The 15,378-nt window shown below is 46.1% G+C and overlaps 1 protein-coding gene across 1 annotated transcript in view; it reads right to left on the reverse strand.

Annotated features, from left to right (window-relative positions):
• Positions 1–431: 431 nt before the first annotated feature.
• The window catches only part of NSMF (NMDA receptor synaptonuclear signaling and neuronal migration factor), a gene marked incomplete in the record, with an annotated part of 52,486 nt that continues 37,539 nt past the window's right edge, over positions 432–15,378 (reverse strand). Inside the window, 7 exon segments of the mRNA XM_060270133.1 lie at positions 432–3,603; positions 3,940–4,015; positions 4,810–4,912; positions 8,380–8,459; positions 10,871–10,941; positions 12,747–12,780; positions 14,652–14,735. Of these exon segments, the coding sequence (XP_060126116.1) occupies positions 3,506–3,603; positions 3,940–4,015; positions 4,810–4,912; positions 8,380–8,459; positions 10,871–10,941; positions 12,747–12,780; positions 14,652–14,735 (546 nt within the window).

Below are 15,378 nucleotides of genomic sequence, written 5' to 3' on the forward strand. Positions count from 1 at the left end.
CTCCCCCCCCCAGCTGTATCGCGGAGCGTCCTGACCCAGCTTGCCCCGCCCCTGGGGTGCCGCCCCAGGCACCTGATCGGCTTGCTCCGCTGCTGGACCAGAATGGTCCAATGTGTGATCTGCCTTTCTGGGTGACCCATTGCAACATTCAATGCTCCCCTACCAGTCCTTTCCTGCCTTCCCAAAAGCCCACCCAGCTTTGGGTAGAAAGTATGACTACTCTGACAGGGTGCTAGAGTTCTCCCCATAGCTGCCAAGTTATCCCTTTTTTTAAGGGATTTCCCCTTATGCTGAATAGGCTTCCTCGCGAGAAAAGGGAAAACTTGGCAGCTATGGTTCTCCCGCCTCCTTCCCAAAGCCTAGTAAGTGCTTTCCCAGCTCTAAGACCCCCAGTTAGCCATCTTTGTGAAGGCAGTGCAAGTGCTAAGGTGTGTGTGTGTGTGTGTGTGTGTGTGTGTCACCGCTCTGAATGACAAGGGCAGTGTGTGGCCTGTGAGTTCTGTGTCAAAGTGCCCTTGCAGCCCACTTTGACCACCCTGGCCTAGACAGATTTATGGAGGCCAAGCCTATCAGTGGTTATCAGCCACGAGGACTAAAAACAGAGCCTGTTGTTTGCAAGCAGTCTACCTTAGATATTTGGATACTAGAGGTGAAGTTGCAGTGGCTTCTACCTCCATTGTACACCCTGCTCACCAGCTTCTCTGCAGGGTCATTCAAGGGGTGCTTGCTGGGAGACTGACTGCTGGATCAGACTCTTTAAGTGTGATTTCCTTGTGCCAAAAAAAAAAAAGTTTATGGACCAGGCAGATGCCATGCTGGCCGCCTGATCTGTGACATACAGCACAACGCAGGTTCTGCACTCAGCTTCTTTTCATGCTGAGATTTCCTGTGTGTGAAAAGCATCATGTATGAAGCGGTCCCCATCCCGCCAAACACTGCCACTACCCTCACCTCTACGCAGAGGCTTTGTGCTAGGGAAGAAGTGTTTGGTTGCCCCCTGGTGGCACAGCTGAGTTCAGATGGTAAATCCTTTCCACTCCCCACCCCCTCACCCCTTTTAAAGAAAAAAAAAGTCCTTTGCTTAATTAAGTATTTGCTCGACAGTGTCTGAGAAAAGCAAAAAATAGAATCAAAGCCTTGCCCCCTGCTTTGCATAACAGACAGCAATGAGCCAACTATGTGGGTTAAACAGTCTTGAGTTAATGCTTTTCCTAAACTGACTAACTTTTGTTCTTGAATAGTTATTTCCAACTACTTTTCCACTTCAGATCTTTAGGTTTTTAGGGGGTACACGCACACAGAGAGAGAGAGAGAGAAGGGGGGGGAAAGAGAGAGAGAGGGAGAGGGAGGGGGAGAGAGAGAGAGAGAGAGAGACCCACAAATTCCCCCACTTGGATCTTTCCCTCCAGCGCAATATTGAAATTTATGTTATCCTGTGTACGGTTCTCAATGAAGGACTGCCATTGACAGATAAAATGACAGGTTGTAGAATACAGTCGCTGTACAGATTTACAAAAACAAAAACAAACCCTTCAGGTTTTGTTTTTTAAAAGGAACCTACTGTATTAAAAAAGTTCTTTATGATTGAAACAGGAAAATTCCAAAATCCAAAACACCCATTGCCATTTGAACAGTGTGGATTTTTACAGCAGCACCCTCTTGCTACCTGGGATGCTCTCGTCAACACCGCTTCTCAGAACAGCTTTTGTAGCATAAATATGGGGAGACAATGAGGGTTGCGGTTCTGTCATCTGCCTTGGCAATGGTATAGATAGCAAGGGTGCATGGAGACCATCACAACAGTGGAGAACGTGGGGTGGTGGGCTTGTTAAAGTGGGGTTTTCATTTTACCACAAGAAAGACTTACAGTGCATATATACTTGTTTTCACTTCACAATCTTCTTAGAAACTAAGAAAAATAGGGGAGGCTAACTGAGTGCTTCCGAAGTACTTTCCACTTCATGGAAAGAAAAAAGACGAGGAAATTCCACCCAAAATAACCAGGGAGACTACACCTTTGTCACAAAGTGCAGGTTCCTCAGGTATTCATATCACCTGAAGAGGTAGGAGGACCACAAAAAACCTAAAATGTGGCTATGTCACAGCACTTCTTCCAAAAGGTAAATAAGCACAGGTCTGGATCATCCAAACTACGATCAATCACAGATAATAGACAAGCCCAGTATGTAGTTAAGAGCCAGTTTGCTACCAGCAAATTCCCTTCTCTGTGCAAAAGAAGGGGAGGAGAAATGGACACCATATCCCTATGTTGGAATTCTGAACCATACACAAGCAAATGAAATTTCCTCTGTAACTAAGATGTTCTAGCAGACATTTCCCTGATCCTTATACAGCAGCCATCTTTCAGAGAGAGAAAAAAACCCAAACAACTAGGTTAAGTGCAGCAAGAGAGAGTCTTTTGAAAGATGGCTATTCATTTCTAGTTTGCAATATATCTACTTGTGGAAACAGACCAAGATCCTTCTTGGCCATGTTGTTGTATATCTAAAGGGAAAAAAAGGCTGGCAAAAGAACATTTCGCCAAGCTGCAAATCAGAAATTTGCTTGCAAGGACACCTTGACCCTCTTATGAGAGCCCATAATTGAAAAGCGTCCCTCCACAGCTAACCTGGAAACCAAGTAACGGCAGACATGCAGGTCTGCTGGAAAAAAGCGTGTGAGAAAACCATCCTGCTGGTGATTATATATATATATATACGGTATGTCTACAGAAGATATATTCCTATTTCAAATATATTTTCAAGCAGACCAAAAATATCTCATCTATTAGTTACTGATGTGTGTTTACAGCATTAGCTAATTAAATATTCCCTCTATTCATGTAAAAAAGTGTGTGTGTGTGTGTGTGTGTGTGTGTGTGTGTGTGTGTGTACACACACACAAACACATATATATGTATATATATCCTATTAAAATGGACAAGATTTTAAAGTCTGAACTTCCTTTAATCCATTTCGAACCATTTCGGACCTCACATCTCAAAAGCACGCAGGGTTGAGCATGGTGTTCCTTTGCCTGCAAAAGAAGAGGCAACACCCGTACATGAAACCACAAGGCATTGCACACAGGCAATGTTTCCCCCATTCTGGTAGCACGAGAAGAAAGGGGGGAGGGCGAATAAAAGATGATGAGTTTTTGTAGTTAAGAAAACCTGAGCTTGGAATGTCTGTTTTAAAAGGACCTGCAATGGAGTTTGGCCCTTCGTGATCAAAAAATCAGCTCAGTTCCACGAGGATACTCCTATCCTGTCCTGCTCCAACAGTGCTCCCTCCATCAGACACTGCACTCCAGGTAAGCAGGCTGCACGCTCCAAGTCTCCCGACGTCCCGACAACACTCCTGTTTTGCTCTGCAGCACAAACTACCACCCATGACGGGGCTCCTAAGGCCTCCCCTGTGCCTGCGAAAAGGTCTCTCTCTTTCCCTCTGCACGGCACTTGGGACTCCAATAAAACCAACCCACTCTCAGCCACCACTTGCTTGGCTCACAAGATGTCGTCGTAATCCAAGAGCTTGGAGTGCTGGCGGGTCTTCCAGAGGCGGTAAAGGCGGAAATCGAAGTAAGTCTCGATCATTTGCTTCCCTGGAAACACAACACAGAGAAGGCCGAGTCAACACCGCATAGCAAGGTTAGGTTAACGTCTATGGAAGCTATGTTGGGGTAACCCCTTGGAGTCCACATTTCATGGCCCCATCTGCAAACTAAACATTTGTAGCTCTGCTATGCCACTTCAAACAGTTATGTTTCCCCTCCCCAAAGAATCCTGGGAACTGTAGTTTGTTAAAGGTGCTGAGAACTGTTAGGGAGATTCCCTATTTGTCTTCAATGAGCTACAATTCCCAGAATGGTTCAACAATAAGCCCCCCTTCCCAGAGGACTCTGGAATCAGCCCCCACACCAAGCAACAAAGCAACCTACCTTGAGCAGAGAGTTCGAGAGGAGATTCAAAAGTAACTCGGCAGGGGTTCATCAGATTCTTCAGATTTTGGAACAGCTGGAAGGCAAAGGAGCTTCACAATCACTGCTTTCTGGCCAGGGTCACTGTTTGCAGTTGGCAGCCTTGGCCAGCTGCCAATTGCACAGGATCTTACCAGGGCCCATGGCTGGTGGAACACAGGAATCTGCCTTATACTAAGCCAGGCCATCACCCCATCTAGCCCAGTATTGTCTACACTGACTGTCAGCAGCTCTCCAGGGTTTAAGGCGTTTCCTAGCACTGCCAAGAGGTGCCATTGGAGATTGAACCTAGGACCTTCTGCATGCAAAGCAGATGCTCTGCCATTGAGCTATGCTCTTCCCCACTACACAGTATGTTTCACTACTGTGATATCAGAGACAGGAAGACTTTGAGAAGTTATCTCCAGAAAAGAACAGCACAGAGGAAAGAGCTGGACCAGAACTGCTAGAGCGGCCCTCTAGAGCTCTCTATCTGGCCCTTGGAACTCTCCCTGGACATGCCTACTCCGCACTAGGCCTGGCCTGCACGCTCCATGGAAACTTTTGCCTATCTGGGATGTAAACTGTTGTAAACTTATCACCATGCTTCTTGCTTGCTTTGAAGGGAGGGTGGAATAGGGTGTGTGCATGTGTGTGCACATGTAATACTGATTTGCATAGCTGGGATGTGGCTTACTATTCAGAGGTACAAATCACATCCATTGCCCCACCCACTTTTTCCTTTGGTCCCACCCACCACTGGCCTGTGGGTTTCAGAGGTTGAAACAGGTTCCCAAACGCTGTGCTGGAGTCACCTGGAGCCTCTCTGGGGAACAAGGTGGAAGGCCTCACCTTCTCTCCATTGTGGTTCCCAAGCACGTAGCACCCCATTATGTGAATGATGTTTGGCTCCGGGTTCAGCTTGCTCATCAGGTGGCCCAGCCGCTTCCAGAAACTGGAGGGGGGGTGAGATGGAAGAATCCATTAGTCAGTCATGGGGGAGGGGGTTCTGTCAAATGCCACATGATCTTTCCTGGCTGGCCGGTTGCCTAATGCCTAATGGAACTTGCCCCCACCATGCCTGGGCTCAGAGACACCCACCACCAACACAAAACACACTGAAACCTTCCTTGGGAGGTTGTGGACTTCCCTTCCTTGGGAGGTTTTTAAGCTTTAGCTGAGATTCCTGCATTGCAGGGGGTTGGACTAGATGACCCTTGGATTCCCTTCCAACTCTACAATTCTATGACCAAAAACATGTGTGGGCAGCCCATTTTGAGGGCCCTCCTTTTTATGGTGTCTTCACAATGATTTGTGCTTATGTTGGTATTGGGACAGTTATACATGGTCCCACTTTCAATAATGTTAATGCGAAGCAGGATTGGTGGGGAGTTCAGTACCACTTTGTGTGGTATTTCCCCTGCGTCCTCCAGTGGGTCAACTCTGTTGACAGGTGCAAAGCACCACCCACCTGGCGCCAGAGGGATGTCAGATTATAAAAGATGGTCTGCTGGGGTGGCAGGATATCAATATCTGGCTCACTGGTTGAAAAAGGTTCCCCTACCATAGCTGCAAAGTCTCCCGTTTTCCCCGGGAAATCCCTGTTTTTCCAGCTGTTCCTAGCTGAAAAAACGGATTTTTTTGTTTTTTCCTGGTTTATTCTGGCGCGACGACCATTTTGGAACTGGGCGGAGCATGCTCAGAAGCGACTTTTGATGCTGCTCTGCCCAGTTCCAAAATGGCGGCAGCGCTACTTCCGGTCTGCTATTTCCGGCCCGGTCCCTTATTTCTCTGACAGCAACTTTGCAGGTATGTCCCCCACCCATTCCTTAACCCAGTGATTCCCCCCCCAAAAAATGGACCACCTCTCCCTACCCTTTTAAAAAAACACACACATCAGAATAGCGGTTTGCACAACCCACAATAAAAATTTTAAACAGCAGCAATTAATTGCACATTTTTAAAAATCCAATTAAAACTATCTAGTTCAATAAATTCAACAAAATTGATGAACTTGATCCAGTGTCACCAGCTTTTCTTTTCTTTTTATATTTTTTATTAGTATTTTCTCAAAAATAACAACAATATATAAAAGAAAAAAAAGAAAAATAGACACATAGAATAAAAAGAAAAAAGAAAATATATACGGTAACAATTCTCATATCATCTCACATGGTATAATGGGACTTCCTCGGGCTTCCCTCCCTGTGGTTCTTTAACACATTTATAGTTAGCAAGTTCTAAATCATTTTCATCACCTTACCTAGCCTTATTTTCTACCTTTCATAACACATATTCCTAAATTCCACAGTTTATTTACAACTTAATTTCTGATCTAATATGTTACTTTAGCATATTTTTTTAAATACAATTTAAAATCTTTCCATTCTTCTTCCATCGCATCCTCTCCCTGTGTTTCGGTAGGATACCCTTCCCTCTGTTTCCCCTGGGGAGTGCTGTCCCCTCCCCCCAATATCTCCATCATGAACATTTTTATATATTTAGATTTTAAAAAAATTGAAATAAGAACATGAGAAGCAGAAGTTATTATTGTTTAATTTTATTTTTGGGGTTGTCATTTATTTTGGTGGGTATTGTATGATTTGGGCATTGTTGTGTGTTTTGGATTTGTGTGTGTGTTTTGTTATTTGGATTTTCCAAATTTGGAGTAGGTGACCCAGAGAACCCAGAGAACTACTTTAATAATCCCAACCGGGGGGGGGGGGTGTCAAATAGTGAAGACCCACAGCCCTGTAGCAACAGAAGGTGAGTTCCGAAGCGCCCGAGCTGTTCGGTTCCATAAAAACCCAGGAAGTGGCATGGGGAAGGTAGGAGATTGTAAATTGGGGGGGGGGGTTGGCCACTGCAAATATCCGAGGACTTAAACTGGGGAGAGAAAGTGCATGGTTGTTGGTTGTTTTAAAGATGCAGAGGCTTGCAATCAGTCATAGTATAAAGCCTAGATTAAAAGGGGCACGACTGCCCTTACTTAAAATGGCCGCCGGAGCCTCGCATGTGACTCAACGACCGCTAAATTTTAAAGTAAAAACCCCTTGCCGTGCCCCCAAGTGCGTTGCTGTGGGTTATCCCCCCCCGGGCCTAGTAGGGGCCTAGTAGCCTGGCAGGGGCCTACATAAAACAAAGGCCATGCTGCGGCCTGCGATTCAGGCATTCGCCCTCTCCCCCCCAGGCCTAGTGGGGGCGTGGCAGCCTGGCAGGGGCCTAGGGGCCTACATAAAACAAAGGCTGTGCTGTAGCCCGCAATCCGGGCACTCGCCCTCTTCCCCCTGGGCCTAGTGGGGGCCTGGCAGCCTGGCAGGGGCCTACATAAAACAAAGGCCGTGTTGCGGCCTGCGATCCGGGCACTCGCCCTCCCCCCTGGGGACTAGCAGCCTGGCAGGGGCCTAGGGGGTCTGGTAATGGCGCCTTGATGGTTTCAGTTGCTTGGTTGATGATGTCATTATTTGGCACCGCCCTTCAGAAGTTTTGCTGGTGACAGCGTGCAATCTGCCTTTCTATTGGATGCTGCTGGAGTCTTCAGAGCTTTTGCTGGTGATGCCTAATTTCTGCGCCACTTTTTTGCGTTTGATCACTATTTAAGGTATGAAAGCTGTGTTTTGGGGAAAAAATTATGCCAGATCCCTCACTGATGGACAAGGTACGCTTTGTCCTAATTTGATGCAATTTGGTTCAGCAGTTACAGAGAAAGGCTGTGACCTCTGCACGCGCAATGCCTACATTTATATATATATAAGATGAGTTTTATTTTATGGGCAATCAATCTGTAGCTCGCTCTGGGATCATCTGCTATGGAGAAGAGATAGAAAGATTTTAAATAAAAAATGTGTTTGAAGGGTAGGACAAAAACCATGTAAGACAGTCAGCCAAGGTTGATTGATTCTGGGCCAACACATCTCAGATTCTGCACCAGAGAGATCTGAATGCAGATAACTCCCACAAACATGAATGTATTCACTTATTTATTTTATGCTGTTTAATGTGCTGCAGGAGGTTGGACTAGGTGGTCCTTGGATTCCCTTCCAGCTCTACGTTTCTATTTTGCTACTCAGGAGGGGAGAGTTCTATTGGAGGTCATGAAAGCTTGCTTTCTCCCAATCAACAACAATCTGGAAGCTTCTCCAGATTCCAAATTCTGTGCGAAATCCTGCACAATTGCTGTGCACATGTAGAGATTTCGGACAGCCAAAATGGATGGGCAATATTCTGCAGTCCTAAGAACTGGAAACTATATTGTTATTATTAGAATTTATATACTGCCCTATACCAGCTGGTCTCAGTATGGTTCACAGTGAATGCTGAGATGTTGAAACTTTAGTCCAAAGTTCCATACATGTGCAGGATACACATAGCTGTGGCTCCCAAATGAGAAACAAGTAAAAAGTCCAGGATCCTCTCACTCACTAGATCATGTCTTCCTCCTTCTCCACTTTTGCAAATGTGGCAACTTTATTCTTCAGAAGGTACAAGTGGCCTGGACCGCCCTGCAGGAGGAAAAGAGGCAGAGTCTGAAGAAACAGCCTGTGGGTGCTGCAGTGGAGCTATGGCAGTTACTGCTTTTCCTTTATTATTTGGTCAGCTTCACCTAATAGGATGGGACCCAGGTGGCGCTGTGGTTAAACCACTGAGCCTAGGGCTTGCTGATCAGAAGGTCAGCGGTTCGAATCCCTGTGACTGAGCTCCCGTTGCTTGGTCCCAGCTCCTGCCAACCTAGCAGTTCGAAAGCACGTCAAAATGCAAGTAGATAAATAGGAACCGCTACAGCGGGAAGGTAAACGGCGTTTCCATGTGCTGCTCTGGTTTGCCAGAAGCGGCTTTGTCATGCTGGCCACATGACCTGGAAGCTGTACGCCGGCTCCCTCAGCCAATAATGCAAGATGAGCGCACAACCCCAGAGTCGGTCACGACTGGACCTAATGGTCAGGGGTCCCTTTACCTTTACCTTACACCTAATGGGAGGCACTTATTATTTATTACATTTATTTGCTGCTTACAACAAAAAAATGTCTCAGAGTGACTTATCATTATAAAAACATATGTAATGCAAAACACATGTAATGCAAAAAAGAACCATTAATTATTAAAATTATTCAGTGGGTAACAAATCCTACCTCCCCACCTTACTAAAAGCTGAATAGGAGACCCCCCTGTTCTCTTCACAGAGCTGCAATTCCCAGAATTCTCTGGGAAGCACTGATTGCTAAACCACTCTGGGAATTGTAGCTCTGTGAGGGAAACTGGAGTTTCCTAACAACTCCCAGCACTCTGGAGAAACTAGAGCTCTCAAAATTCTTTTTTTGGGGGGGGGGGAGTTATGACAGTTGAAAGTGGTATCATAGAGCTTTAACGGTATGGTGCAAATGCGGTCTTAGAAGAAGTGTCCCCCTGCTCTCTCACATAAGGGGAAACACCTCTGCTATGCTGCTGCTGCTTGTATCCTCAAAAGGCAAAGGAAGTATGTCTGTTGCTTTAGAACTTTTGTTTGAACACGCAAATTAATTAATTAAAAAAACCATGCTATCAGTCAACTGCTATTTTTAACAGCCTTGCTTTCCAGTGACTTAACACTGCAATCATGGTAATGTTTACTCAGAAACAAGACCCGCTTGAGTTCAACCATAGCTGCCAAGTTATCCCTTTTTTAAAGGGATTTTCCATTATGCTGAATAGGCTTCCTCGCGAGAAAAGGGAAAACTTGGCAGCTATGTTGAGTTCAGCAGGGCTTACTCTCAAGTAATTGCACCCCATGTTACAGACTTCACTGATTACATTTTAACAGATCTATATATTGCAAAAAAATTCAGTGGAAAAGTTGACATTGCCCGGGAAGAGGGGCTGATTGTAAAACCACTTCAGAAACAGTAGCTCTGTGAGGGGAGCTCAGCACACTTAATTAATTCTAGCTCCCAGAATCCTTTGTGGAAAGCCATGACTGTTCAAAGTGGTATCATCATGCTTTAAATGTGAATGCAGACCAATAAACTCCAAAAATCCCCAGAGAAGAAGGTATTGCTGAACAAGAGAATTTATTGGATGTGTGTCTGATGGGGTGGAAATGTGAAAACTCCAGGCCTTTTGTGCACTCTGCTTTGTTTTGGAAATTTCAACAACTTACAATTGAAAAAGGATAAGGAGGTGGACCAGGCAACACACAAACAAGGGCTTTGACATTTAAAAGATAATACTGTAATGAGAATAGGCAGTCCTGAGTGCTTAAGAAACATGACACATTTTCTAGGCCTTTGGAGGTGGCAGCCTGGTGAGGGTTAAGTATACACTTTCACGAATCAGCACCAAAAAAAATGGAGGCTCTAGGAAAAAAATCTGCTGTTGGTGGTTGCCAAGGGGAGGGAACAGACCTAGAAGATGGTGCTGTGCAGTCTAGCATCTCTCAAAAATCGGGAGGATGAAGGAGAGAAAGGAGTTTATGATGGGATGGGGGACCTCAAGCCCGGGGGATGAATGCAGCCCTCCAGCCTCCCCATCTGGCCCTCAGAACTCTCTCCAGGCCACCCCCTCACTGCCCCCTCCCCAAGTGTGTTTGCCTGGCCGCAATGTGTCCTTGAACTTTGTTCACACCTTTTGCCTGACCTGGTGGAGGACAGAAAGGAGTGTGTGTATTTATTCTCTGTAGAAAACTAGCCTACTGTACAAAGGCAAAATTGTCATTCATTGCTCCAACCACATTTGTCACTGGCCCAGCCTACCACTGTCATGTGGCCCTCAGAAGACTGCCCAGAAGGAAATCTGGCCCTCGGGCTGAAAGGACTTCTTCAGTCCAGCTTCTTGAGAACAAGCCATTAGGGAGAAGGGCTGGGGGAAAGATGTGAACAAGGCAGTGGTAAGTGAATCCAAGATTTGGGAAAGAAAGAAATGACAGGGGGCATTTATGTACCTGACAAAAAATCAGCATCTTCCAGATTTTGCAGCCCTTCCGATAGATGTTCAGCTTCTTCTCAATTTCCTCTATGGAAGAAAGGAAAGGGGCAGGTGGGGTGGCAGGGAGGGAAGAGGAAGGGTATATCAGACATGTACAGCATGCAGGAAAAGGCTTTGACCAAAGTGCAGATATCACCATCATGGTGGAAGCAAAGGGCTGGTCCCTAAGAACTTAAGGGCAGTCCTACTGGATCAGGCCAAGGGCCCATCTAGTCCAGCATCCTGTTCCCACAGCAGCCAACCAGATGCCCCATTGCAGGCACATAGCAAGGGAGGGGCGAAGGGGATGGGCCGCCCCTAGCTCCGCCCGTCGCCTCCTCCGCCCGAGCAGGAAGAAGCAGAGCGCCGAACGAGCGCCGCTGGCTAAGCAGAGCAGCAGCATCAACCCAGACGGACTGCGCATGTGTGGACATGCGCAGTCCGTCCTGGCTCGTCTTGGCGCTCGCGTCGTTACGTCAGGACGCGCGTGTCAGGGTGCATGGGCGCTGCGGAGTGACGCCCCACTCCCAGGAGGTGCCGCCTCGGGCAGCCAAGCGGCACCGTTCACCACTGCCCCATTGGGAAGCCCAAAAGCAGGACCTGACCACAAGAGGAGCACTATAAACTCCTGTGATATCCAGCAACAGGTATTCTGAATAATTGCTGCCTCTGGCAGTGGAGGCAGAGCAAAACCATCGTGGCTAATGGCCACTGGTAGCCTTCTTCTTCTCCATGAATCTGTCCAGTTCTCTTTTAAATACATCTAGGTTGGTGGCCACCTCTGCTTCCTGTGGGAGTGAGTTCCATAGTTTAACTATGTGCTGCGTGAAGTAAAGCATTTAAATGTTTTTTTCCATCAGCAGGTCTGGAGGGGAGGTTGAAAAAAAAAACCTCTGCTATTGTCAGCATAAATACCCCTGCAAATCTGTAGAGGTAAAACTGATAACTTGAGTTCTTATGCAGAGTTCTTTTTATCATGATATGCCTAGGATTTTTTTACCGAACTCTTTTTACAGAAACTGCCAGGGTGATCAGATGCATCTTATACTTCCAGATCAGAACATATCCTTCCACCTCTTTAAGGGTGGCTGATGTTCTCCTGCATGTAAAACTTGCCAGGAATTAATTTTAACAAATTTATAATTTCATATATTTTTTTGCGCCTAGAATTTTATAACACAATGCATTTACTAGTAATCTGACTGCTGTGGTTTTCTATTTTGCTTTGCATTACTTTATATATGTATGTAAAAAGTTTCTTTCCGAATATAGGGATACCTCTGGTTACGAACGTAATTCGTTCCGGAGGTCCGTTCTTAAGCTTAAACCGTTCTTATCCTGAGGAGCGCTTTCGCTAATGGGGCTTCCCGTTGTGCACGGGCCTCTAGCGCGTGGTTTTCGTTCAGATCCTGGGGCAAAGTTCGCAACCAGGAGCAGCTACTTCCAGGTTAGCGGAGCTTGTATCCTGAAGTGTTTGTAATCAGAAGCATTTGTAACTAGAGGTACCCCTGTATTGGTCATTGGCCACAATCGAGAAGTTGATTGATTGTCTACTCCACTTTTAAAACCCTTTGCACTGAGTGAGGCTGATTGGGATTGTAGTCTAAAGGATGGATCTCGCCATTCCATCAGACCCCAAGAAGATTAGAAGGAGGCCAGCGAAAGGCACCCCAGCCCTTCCCCTTTTCTCTAGAGGTGAGCTTCCTTTGGAGCCAGTGGGGTGTGAAGAAACCTTTGTCTTGCATCCAGGACTGACAGTGAAGCAAAGTTTTTAGCCATTTGTCTCAGGGCACGATGCCACCCACCCACCCACCAGTCCCAGTCCCGTCTATTCAGCTTAATTACTCACGTACCCAAAATATCGTCAAAGGTGGCATGCTCGTGATCCTGGAAGCAAACAAACAGAGAGCCATTGCTTTTTGATTTAAAAAACACACCACATTTTAATCCACCAGAAAGGCGCAAAGCGCATTGTGCTAGGCAGGAAAAAGTGATACTAACTTTTTAAACGAGTTGGAACATAAGAAGGGGCCTGCTAGATCAGGCTATAATGGCCCATCTGGTGCATCATTCTGATCCCACAGTGGCTAACCAGAAACCCACAAGTAGGACCTGAGCACAGCAGCGCTCTCCCTTCCTCTGATTTCCAGCAACTAGTATTCAGAAGTTCTTGTAGCTAACAGCCATTGATGGCATTTTCTTCCATGAATTTATCCAATCCTCTTTTAAAGCCATCCAAATGGCTAGTCATATGTGTGGGATACAAATAATAAAATTATTGTTGTTGTTACTACTACTACTACTACTACTACTACTACAGTAATATTATTTTTACTATTACTATTATTATGTTAGCTACCTCTGATATAGAGTCAAAAAAGAGTTGCATTTTGAGCATGCCCTGCTGTTGTTGTTGTTGTTGTTGTTGTTGTTGTTGTTGTTGTTATCAGGGGGACTCCCTATAGGGAGCCTCCCTCCGTCATCCTGACCAGCACTTCGCCCAGCGACAGCACGAGCAGCGAGTCAGGAGGAGAGAATAAGGAATGGATCGGAATGGAGAGAGGGCTCCGTGAGGCGTCTGAGCCCTGGCAATGCTATGGGGAACAGAGCGTGCAGGAAGGGTTCAGAGATGCGTCAGAGCCTTGGCACCGCTCTGGTCGAGGGTCAGCAGATGAGGGGCTCAGCGAGACATCGGAGCCCAGGCGCCGCCCCAGCCAGCAAGACGGGAGACCTTTCCTTCCAGCACCCGAATTGAGGCGCGCACCCACACGTAGGGCAAAGGGGAGGCGTTTTGGGGTGCCCAGGCTTTTATGCTGGCCAAAAAGCAGACGGAAGCCATTGCCGGGTTCTGAAAGTGACTAGGCGGTCATGTTTTTGATATCTCTGCACTGTAAATAGTATATGCACAATAAAACTCTTAAAGACAGAGCAGACTGGAGCGTCGTTACTCGAGAGTAGCCACAACAACCCCCTGACAATTATTATTAGCTCATGCTATGCTGTAACATGCCACTGGTGGAATATTATTTATTTATTAATTAATTAATAACAGCACAGGCTCTTATTTACAGCTAACGTTTCCAGCCTCTGTCACATGGGAATAACCCAGGAGAAGAAGTAAAACAACCACTGTACTGGCCAAGTTCTCCCATAAACTATCAGTCAATGTCCACGTTTAATGTGATCTTCCACCAATCTTCTGCCTACAATTTATTTATGGATTTGAGATACTTCTATCCCACTCTCCGCCCAAAATAGAACTCAGAAACAGCCAACAGCATGAAGATTCAAATAACATAGAACAGTGTGATAAAATGTTATAATAATAGAATCAGCATAGAGTGGGGGTGATTGGTTTAGCTTTCCTGGGAATCTCCCTAAAAGAGATATATTATTATTGTTATTGTTATTATTTGATGGATTTATATCCCGCCATTCTCCAAGTTGGAATTCAACGCTGCTTACAACATTTGAACACAACATTATAAAATGCAAAGCAATAAAACCAAACTAATTGAAAACAATGGTTAAAATGCATCAGAACATATTGGGAACCAGCAATTTGTCATGGTTTGCCCTGACAGCAGCCCAGTGATCAGCACAGCCTGCTCCTTAGTTTCCAAATACCTTTCAGAGCAGACTAACCTCCCTTGGGAGGGAATTCATCAATATACGCTTTCTGGCACTTGGCAAAGTGATGCCACTTCAGAAAATTACTAACTTGGAATGGACCACTGAGGTCTTGTGCTATGACTTACATAAAGGATGGGGATAATGGACTGGTCATCCCGGCGGATGATCGTTGGAACATACTCAGCTTTGGGCACCTTGGAGGAAATGAGCTGGAAAAATTAAAGGAGAAAGAGAGGAGAGACAATTAAAATGGGCACAGCAGGGAGGTGGGGAGTGGCAGAGGAAAGTGGACGAGGGCCAAATCCCATATATGGAGGGCTGAACTGGTTTGTTTGTTTGTTTTGATCTTTTGTTTGTTTGTTTGTTTGCCAAAGTGGGCTGTGCTACAAAGGCACTTGCTGCTTTCCTACCCAGTAGTTTGGCTAGAGATCACATGGTCCTACACAGAAGGGGTGGACTCTATCTGACCCTAGGGATTCTCCGTAGGCCACACTTTTCCCATGGCCACCATAGCTGCCAAGTTATCCCTTTTTTTAAGGGATTTTCCCTTATGCTGAATAGGCTTCCTCGCGAGAAAAGGGAAAACTTGGCAGCTATGATGGCCACACCCTGGGTTGTACGGAATGTCAGCCCCACTCAGTGCAGAGCCACTGAAACTGATGGGCATGGCTAGCTTAATTCTAGTGACTCCAGTGGGTCTTTGACTTTGAGTAGAATTTGGCTGCATACAACTAGGGCTGCCACCTTTGTTCTGGCAAAATACAGGACAGAGTGGGGCAAGGCAATTGGGGGGGGGCGAGTCCCTCCCCCCATCTATTGCAGCCTAACAGGGTGGCCTCTCTAGAATTTGTT

The sequence above is a fragment of the Zootoca vivipara genome, chromosome Z (assembly GCF_963506605.1).
Source record: "Zootoca vivipara chromosome Z, rZooViv1.1, whole genome shotgun sequence".
NCBI classification, from domain to species: Eukaryota; Metazoa; Chordata; class Lepidosauria; order Squamata; family Lacertidae; genus Zootoca; species Zootoca vivipara.